At 40.9% G+C, this 9,284-nt stretch overlaps 1 protein-coding gene across 4 annotated transcripts in view; it reads left to right on the forward strand.

Moving 5' to 3' along the window:
- The window catches only part of POLQ (DNA polymerase theta), a 49,061-nt gene that overhangs the window by 21,721 nt on the left and 18,056 nt on the right, over nt 1–9,284 (forward strand). For all 4 annotated transcript variants that reach the window (XM_017731879.1, XM_017731880.1, XM_017731881.1 and 1 more), the window contains exons 13-18: nt 148–272; nt 1,750–1,993; nt 2,813–5,856; nt 6,823–6,966; nt 7,558–7,754; nt 9,206–9,284. In XM_017731879.1, the coding sequence (XP_017587368.1) occupies nt 148–272; nt 1,750–1,993; nt 2,813–5,856; nt 6,823–6,966; nt 7,558–7,754; nt 9,206–9,284 (3,833 nt within the window). The remainder of the gene's footprint in view (nt 1–147; nt 273–1,749; nt 1,994–2,812; nt 5,857–6,822; nt 6,967–7,557; nt 7,755–9,205) is intronic.

A 9,284-nucleotide genomic window follows, 5' to 3' on the forward strand; every position in this document is an offset into this window, starting at 1 on the left:
ATGTTTTTGGAAGCCATCGTGTCTGGCTTTTTTGTGTGCTATACTGTAGTACCATTCTGTCCTGTGCATCATGGTACATTTTGCCATGTACAGTAATGTGCCCCAGATGACAATTTTATTCAATTTATTCATGTACTTCTTCAACAGGTTTTTCACCAGCCTTGCCCTTCTGGATTTAATCAGTGAGGTTCCTTTACAAGATATGACCAAGAAATACGGCTGTAGTCGTGGTCAGCTTCAATCCTTGCAGCAATCTGCTGCCACTTATGCAGGTGAGTTGTCTGGGCAAAATACCCCAGGTATCTTAGGCTAGTCTGGTTTTTTTCCTTCCAGATTTGGGGCTAAGGTGTGGTCCTAACAGCAAACAGCCTTGTAAAACCACTTACAGATTTATAGCTTAACCTGTGGTTGGCCCTGCTATGGCTTCTGTGCACAGAGTGTGCAGTGGGAAGGGAGCCAGCTGAGAGGAATCAAACAGTGCTGCAGCATGGGAGGTCTGTGGAAATCAGCTGTGTACTGTGCAGGAATGTAGTTTGTTCAATATTAAGTATGGAAATTAGTGCAAGTCCATTGTAAAGCTTTGGTCTATCAGGAAATGAGTACCTTTCAGCATTGAGTAAGTTTGGAGCCTCTAAGATGGGACATGGCTTTCTTCTGAATGCAAAATTAATTTGCCAGAAAGTATAAGGTTACAGTTTTCAAAACAGAGTGAGTGGCTTCTGGGTCATTTATCACCAGATCACAGGAGGTCAGACAGCTGCTACCTCTAACTTCCTTAAGAAGGCTGTGTGGGAGTTGAAGTAACAGCCGACCATGTGACCAAGATATTTTCTTTCTGTTGCCTAAATCCTTCATTACTCCATAAGTGAGTTTTCAGTTTTTAAGACAGTTTTAGCTCAACTTGCGAAACCCTCTGTGTGGGTTGCAGCATGAGTCAAAGCCCCAAAATGAAAAGGTCACGCCAACTGATGCAGAGTAGTTTAATTTAATTCTGGTAGTATAAATAACTCTTTTTTTTTTTTAACTTTTTAGTATAAATAACTTTGTAGCAGTTTCATAATTCTGTATTTCCAGTGTTAATAATTTTCACAGTAGTAATCTGGGAAGTAAAATGAACTATTGATATGACATATAGTTAAGAGATATGATAGAAGTTTTATTCTATAATCACTGTAAAAATAGTGAGGGATGCCATGTCTTTCAGTGGTTTTCATAATCTGTGAGTTAGAAACTGTCTTTTCTCTGCTCTTCTCCTTCTCCCGTGCTCTGGGGAGTGCAGTTGTAACCTTTATCGTAGGATCTGCTATCCCCTATGACGCTCTCAGTAGCTGAAATTCTGCAGCCAAGGTCTGTTTTTATGGATGTCAGTGCTGGCTTTCCTCAAAGATCTGTGCCTTCCCTTAGTGACTCTCATCACCACTTTTTCTTTTGCCTTTTTTTCAGTATGATTATTTCATAAGACTCCTGTTCCGGGATATGCATGTGCTTCATACTTTCAGTATTAGCATCTTTTGAAAAAACAGTATCATTCAGAATTTCTACCTCACTGATTAACTAGTTAATTGCAGATTGTGTTCTGCAAGACTGGCTCCTACTCATAGTTGTAATAAACTTGAGTTAGTTCCTGTAAGTAATGGGAAGGTGAGAAATGTAAAGTGAGTGCTGATTCAGATTGGGGGGTGGGGAGGGAATCCAGCTTTGTAGAACTGGAGCTGGAGTTCCGACTTTAATGTAACTTTTGTGTTTCAGGAATGATAACAGTTTTCTGTAATCGACTGGGCTGGCACAACATGGAGCTGTTGCTCTCTCAGTTCCAGAGCCGCCTCACTTTTGGGGTTCACAGGGAGCTCTGTGACCTGGTCCGAGTGTCTCTGCTGAACGCGCAGCGTGCCAGGATACTTTACAGCGCTGGCTTTGTCACCGTGGCTGACCTTGCTAAAGCCAGTCCTGATGACGTGGCAGCTGCTCTGAAGAGCTCAGTACCGTTTAAAAGGTGAGAAATCAGTATGTCCAGAAGTCAAGTAAAGGAGTTTGTAAGGTGAAGGGTTACAGGATGAAACCTGTAATAAAATATGGCAACCTTTTGGTCCTTTTGGGACTTTTTGTCAAATGTTAGTTAGAAAGAACTTGCAGGTTTCTCTGACAGATCACGGTCATTCCATGATTATTTTGAAATGAATAGAAGCATTTTTATTTGCAGAATAAGTTTTTGAGACCTAATTTTTCTCCTTATTCCTCTTTTCAACGCACTATTTAGTTCTGGGTAAATTGTCAGTGCCTTCTGGGGAGTTTTTGCTTCCTCTAAAAGGCAGCTCCACCATATGTTCAAAGTAGTTGATGATTTATTACTGATTATCTTTTGAGATTCTCTTGTGATTTATATGTTAGTGCAATAACAAGCTTCCTTGATCAAGTACCTCTTGGACTGTGCCATGATACTTGTCTGGTTCATGCTCTTGAAGTTTCCTTTCTTTGGAAAACAGTGCATGAGGGATGACTCTATGAAGCCTGCATCTTGCCTTAGTAGGGCACTGGGACTTGTCTGGGGTATGTTTGAACACAGAAATCTGGCAATGCTTTTGGGGTATGCAGCCAGTAATATCTTTCATCGACATCTCTTCAGATTTAGGAAACTGAAATAGTTGCTTCCAATTAAGTTATTTCCACATCAAGTGCATTATATTTTAGGTAGAGTGCTTCTGTAAAGCAAGCTGTGAAGACAGTTGAAATGGGAGCAGAGCAGAATAGTGCCAGCTCCTTGTTTGTTATGTTCTGCATGAATGTTCACCTCTGTCTGTTGCCTTTCCCACAGCATTCGTAGGGCTGTGGATGAGGATGAAGAGTCAGCAGAGGAGCGTCGGGCCGTGCGCAGCATCTGGATGGCTGGAATGAAGGGCTTAACTGAAGGAGAAGCAGCTTCTGTCATTGTGGAGGAAGCCAGGAGACTTCTGCAGCAGGATTTGGCACTGATGGGAGTGCAGTGGAACCCAGAGTCTTTTCTCGAGACTGATACATCCTCTGTGACCAGCAGTGAGTCAGAACTGGAAGACAGACTGCACAGATCAGATGGAGAGGAGTCTGCTGAGTCTTCAAGGGTATTAAACAAAAAAGGGTGCAGAGTTCAACACTGTAATGGCCTTGGTTCTCGGATTGGAGACTTATCAAATATTAAAAAGGGATATAAAAGGCGACTGAGCAGTAGCACAGAAAGCTCTGTATTTGAGAGTGAAGTCCCAGGCAGGAAACAGGCTCGAGCAGAGGAAGGCAAGGGTGATCTTATATACAGGGCTAGAAAATGGCCAAATGTCTGCAGAGGCAATGAAAACACAGAAGAAATTTCTCTGGTCAAAATCAAGATGGATTCCAGGACAGCAATCCCAGAGCACCTTACTGAACAAGGAAAAACACCAACATTGAGAACAGAGTCTTCAGCCTCTCGATTGATTAACAGCACAGATACGCATTTAAACCAGACTAGGAACAAAAATACCGCTTCAAAACTGCAGGGGTCACTTCTTGAAGATTCAAATAAGCTTAGCACAGACATACAAAAGCTGCCTGTTTTCCACACTAGCATCTCTACGGATAATTCTGTTTCAAACCAAAATAATAAGGAATTTATGGAAACAGATTCTGTAACTCATAAAGCCTCAAATTCTGTACAGATGGGGGAAGTTAAGATTGGGAGGAAAGATAAAATGGAAGGATTATTTACAGCGCCTACCACCACAAATGAAGGCATGCCTAAGGGGAGAGCAGGTTTTCAGGCACCTGCTATGCTATCTATGGAGACACACAGTATTGTCGGAAGTAGAGGAACACCTGGTAGTGCTAGGACACAGAGAACTGACAATACTGATGGTGAGCAGAACAAAATGAATAAAACTCAAACAGATGTGAGCTGTGCTGAGGTGAGGATTGATAGGCATTTTTGCCCTGGTGAGGATAAAACCTGCAATATTCAGATTCAGAATGGTGGCAAAAATGGGAGTGAAAAGCCCAATGGAATATTGTTACAAGCTGGAACACTGGAGAAAGGCAGCAGTCATCCTAAGGACTTTCTGAAAGGGTCTTTAGTAAAATCCAGAGGTGTTTGCAATGCACATGATGTTCAGAATGATCCAGCTTCTCATCTGTTTTCTGACTCTAGAGACTTTGAAGACAGCTTCCAGTTGGATACTCAAACTGAGATGATAATAAAACAGGAGGGAGCAGCTGGAATCACAGGACAGCAGGGAATACAAGGTTCAGAGCTGGCAGCAATACCACAGCAGGGAATACCAAAAAACCTAAGCAGTTTATGGACTGAGAATGATACTGATAAAAGGCTGGCTGCAACAGTTAGGAAACTGAGCTTCTCAAGTCTTATCACCACCAATAAAATTACAAAAAACACAACTCAGCACTGTAGTAATAAAGTTTTGGAGTCTGAAGGCCTTAATTTACAGCCTGTCGTGAAGAAAATAGAACCTGCACCTTGCCTTAAAGAAAGCGATTTCTCAGTCACTGACTCGCAGCTGCACAGTTTTCTACAAGATTACCAGACCCAAAATTCAGTGAAAGGGGAGAGTGTGTCTAAAGACCTGAATGAAGCAACCTCCCATTTAGGTAGGGAACACATTGTACAAGCAGAATGCCAGCCTGTCCCTGAAACAAGCCTAAATATGAGTGATAGCTTGCTGTTTGATGATAGCTTCAGTAATGTCAATGACCTTTCAGCTGTTCACATGATGGAAGCTGATGGAAAGGACCCTGTGGCTTTGCTTCCTCCAGATGGTGTTTTGCAGAGTCTAAGGCCTGTTGAGAATAAATCTGATGTCAATGACAATCAGATGGAACATGAGAATCCTGTACAGTGTAACAGTGTGTCTCAAGCATCCTCGGATGTAATAGCAGAAGTTTTAGGCCGTGGAAACTCCCCGTCTTTTCTGAAAGACATTCCTTCTTCATTTCAAGGTCAGTCAGGATTAAGAAACCCAGTGATTTGTAACAATGACCCCAAACCAAAGGATTTAGTAGGAGATCAAGGTGAAAAGCTCCAGAGAAGCCACCAAGCTTTAGAGAAGAAACGCCATCCAGTAGTGTGGACTGACTGCTCGTTTGAACTAAGCCCAGGATTGCAGGATGTATTAGACAAATGGCCGAGCCTCTCAGGCATCGAACCAGTTTCAGCAAGTTCCAGTTTGAAAGGAGAGTTAGTTGCTCCTATTGTTAGTCAAGAGCCAGTTCCAGTTTTTGAATCCGACTGTTGTGAGCCAGAGCCTTTGCCCACTTGCCAGGATTTAAAAAGCTCTTTCAAGGTTAAAGAAAACAAAACTGAAAACTCAGATCTTCGGAAAACAGAGGGCATAACACTTCAGCTCAAGGGAAGCAACAGAACATCCTGTCCTGCACCAGATAGTAACAATGGGTTTATTCCTCCAACACCTCCCAAAGAGCTTTTTCCAAAAAGTTCTGTTTCTCTCCCTGTGAAATCTGCAAGAAAAGGACAAGTCACCTGCAAGAATGAAGGGCAGATGGTTCAGGCACAGTGGAATAGTGAGGGCAATGCAAAGCAGCAGGTAAAAACATTCCAGGTCCATCTTGGGTGTCTAGACCCAATTGACACTGATGAGATAAAAGATGATTCCACTATAGACCAAGGCTTTTCACTGCAGCTCTCTCAGGATGTTTTTCCATTTGTTCCCTTAAGTGCTGAGAGTTTCACTATTGTTGATGTAGCAAGCAACAAAGCACTTTTCCAGACTTTTATTGCAGAATGGAAGGAGAAAAGCAGATTCTCCATCTCAGTGGCATGTGAAAGAACAAAGTGCCTTTTGTCTCCCAAATCAACGATTGGTGGCAAATTCAAAAAAGGTCAGTTCCCTGTTCCAGTGCATTATTCTGTGAACAGCATGTGGCATCTTCAGCTTAAAGCAGGCCTGGAGAAGGAAAGGATATGCAAAAAAGGAGAAAAATCACTGATATTACAGAATCATGGAATGTTTGGGGTTGGAAGGGTCCTCTGGGGATTATCTAGTCCAAACCCCTGTTAAACCTGGTTCACGTAGAGCAGGGTGCACAGGATTGCATGCAGGCAGATTTTGAATATCTCTAGGGAAGGAAATTCCACAACCTCTCTAGGCAATCTGTTCCAGTGTTCTGTCACCCTCAAAGTAAATAAAGTCTTCCTCCTGTTCAGATTAAACCACCCATAAAGCATCCCTTCCAAATTCTGGCCTTTTCTAGCAACCTCTTCAAGAGTTGATATAGAAATGTATTCCTTCCTTTCACTCTAAAAAGCATTTCACATTTATCTGTCAAAAATCTATTTTGATAGTTAAGAAATGCTATTATTGTTGTTATGGCAATGTGACAGCAAAGAATCTAACTGCTTAATCTTGTCATTTTAAAGGAAGGGCATGTTTATAAAGCAGCAGCAAACTGCAGCATATGAATACTTATGTGGGGGGAAAAAAAGAAGCAATATTGCAACAACCCAGAGATTGATCTGAATTTCACACATGCTTATATTGAACCAAGTTTACATTTTGAAAATACTTGAAAATACTTAACCTTGGTTCAGAGGCAGTCACAGAAGAATATTTAGATGCTCTCACATACCAACAAGCTGCTAACACTTCATTACTATCACCAAAGACCTGTCAAGGAAATGCTTGACACCTGCTCTCCATCGTCTACTAACACTCTGCTCCTTCGCTTTACTGAGACTTGATAATGCTCAATTTTAGGTTCAACTGTATGTATTTGCGTTTTCAGGACCCAACTCTTCTCTATTTATGGATGCCATTTTATAATAGTAACTTAAAATTATTTCTTTAGTGAGTTCTCCTCAGTGGATGCAAGTTAAAGATGACGGGTTTCCTGTCCAAGGATGTGAAGACATCTTGGTAGTTGGACTGGCAGTGTGTTGGGGTGGAAAAGATGCCTATTATATCTCTTTGCAGCAGATACAAGACCAGACTGGTAAGTGAGCAGACAGGCTGTGCTGGGTTACTTGACACTGCATCTCAAAAAAGTACCTTCAGCAGATAAGGTTCTTGAAGTGCTCTGAGTGTCCTGACCCCAGCTCAGTGGTGGAATAATTTAGCAGTCTTAGATGTTAAAGACCCTTGAACAGGTTGCTGTGGATACATCCATACTACTGTGTAATATGGGCAGGTAACTGGCTCAGGCACTGGCCTGTGAGCATAAAATGTTAGCTTACTCCCATGTTCTCTTTACCTAACTTGCTTTTCTCTTTCAGTCTCTTCCAGTTTTTCCTTTCCAGAACAAATCTAACACTCAAATGCTGAACATAGCCCAATCTGTGCTAAGTGACCTTGTGACTGGGGTTTGATTCCTGGCTATCCTTTGTTAGTACAGACACAGCATACTGCTTTTGGGAGGCCTGTCTGGTTTGCTAAAATATGTAATAGTGCTATAGATATATTGTTATTTCTTCATAGTTTACTTGTAGTTTTTGTGCTTTAGGTGATTGTATTCAAGATTTTTCTCTTGCCTTTTTTACCATGTAATGCGTTAAAAGATGATTTTTGCTTATATTTCCTACCTTAGAAATCAGTCTGAGTTTGGCACCACCACCTTTGGACCAAAGCCTCTCTGTGGCAGAGAGACTGAACCATGTGCAGCTGTACCTGCAGAAGAAGCCCAGGAAGGAGCGCTCACTTATCATGTATGACTTCATTCAGCACTACAAAACTCTGCTGATGGCTTGTGGCATCTCCCTGGAAGGAAATTTTGAGGACCCAAAGGTTTGCAGGGTTAAGAAATTTTGCTTGGGTAAAACTGCTAGTTTAAACACAACAGTGGAAAGACAGGAGTACCTTCTGGTACTTCTGTTATTTAGGTATGAATATGTACATCTGTCAGGAGGTTTAGTGAAATTCTCTTTCAGTGGGCAATCTAGAACAGTATTTAGAGGACATTTGCTTTGCTATGTATATTCATGGTGCCTGCAAGAGAAACAAGCAGTTTCAGAGGTTAACACATTATTATTATTCCATACCTTACTTGGCAGGGGAAATGAAGATAAATCTCTCCTCAGTACTGGTGGACAGGACTTAACTCCTGTTTTGTTGCAATAAGAAGCCTGGGACTGAAATGTTACAAGTGCTCCTGGTCAGGTTATTGCTTCTGAGAGCAGAAGACTTTGTAAGCAAAATATTTACCCACTGTACATATGGACCTCTTTGCTACCACTGTTTTCTCAAAAAACCCACCATGTTTACTTGTAATTTCAAAAGGTTTGGGTACTAGTTGTAACTCGAATGAAACACTAGCTTGAGGTAAAAAGCACCTTCTTGCCCACGTTAGGAAAAGTTCTAGATGCACTGAAAATTCCTTTGATTTTTAAAGCTTGCTTTGCATATGAGCTGAACAGCATTGTGGCAATATTCAACTCTGCAGGAACTTAGGTAAGGTGTTCAACACAAGTACAAACATAGGTTTTTTTCATTCAAAGATGTAGTTTTAGGATAAAATTAAAGAGCAGTAAAAGCATCTTTCCCCTCACACTTCCTTGTAATAGTCATGTTTGTTCATTTTAATGATACAATGAATATATACATACCCCTTCCCCAGTCCCATATGTATACACCTGTGGTTTTTTACTTCTGCTTACATGGCAGAGACAGTGTAGATATCTGTGTTTCATCCTGTTTTGACACAAGAAATTGAAATATAACTATAAATGAACATGCTTTGAAGACTGGGGTTTAAGCTTCACCAGGAGTAAAGTACCCCATACAGAATTCCTGGCATAAGTCCAGTTCTGCAAAACATAGGAGAGTTTAGCTTGGCTAATATTCTAGATCAATAGCAAGTTTTGATCTTTATGAAGTAATTTTTCAGACTAAGCATATTTTGATCCTGATTTTCATATTTATTCCCTTTAAGTTTTAGTAAGTGAAAAGACACTTCAAGATGTGTTTATTTGACACAGAATAAAATTTTCAAATGTACAGAAATAACTTTCCTTTTAGAGAGAAATAATTCTTCATTCTCAAGAATTAAGCTTTTCAGTGACTTAGGCCCTCTTGAAGGTTTTTACCGAAATGATGTAACAAATTATTGCAATTTGCCTGCCAAATCAAGAAAAATAATATGTGCTATAACCTTGAATTAACCACCCTTGGTTAAATATTTGCATTGTATTATGACTAAAATGTAAAAAAAAAGTCTCACAGAGCTCTCCCTTTTGAAGGTTGCATGTTGGCTGCTGGATTCTGGCTCCAAGGAACGCACCCTTCACAACATGGTGACCAACTTTCTCCCCAGTGAGC

Source organism: Corvus brachyrhynchos, unplaced genomic scaffold (assembly GCF_000691975.1).
Source record: "Corvus brachyrhynchos isolate BGI_N302 unplaced genomic scaffold, ASM69197v1 scaffold3, whole genome shotgun sequence".
NCBI lineage: Eukaryota > Metazoa > Chordata > Aves > Passeriformes > Corvidae > Corvus > Corvus brachyrhynchos.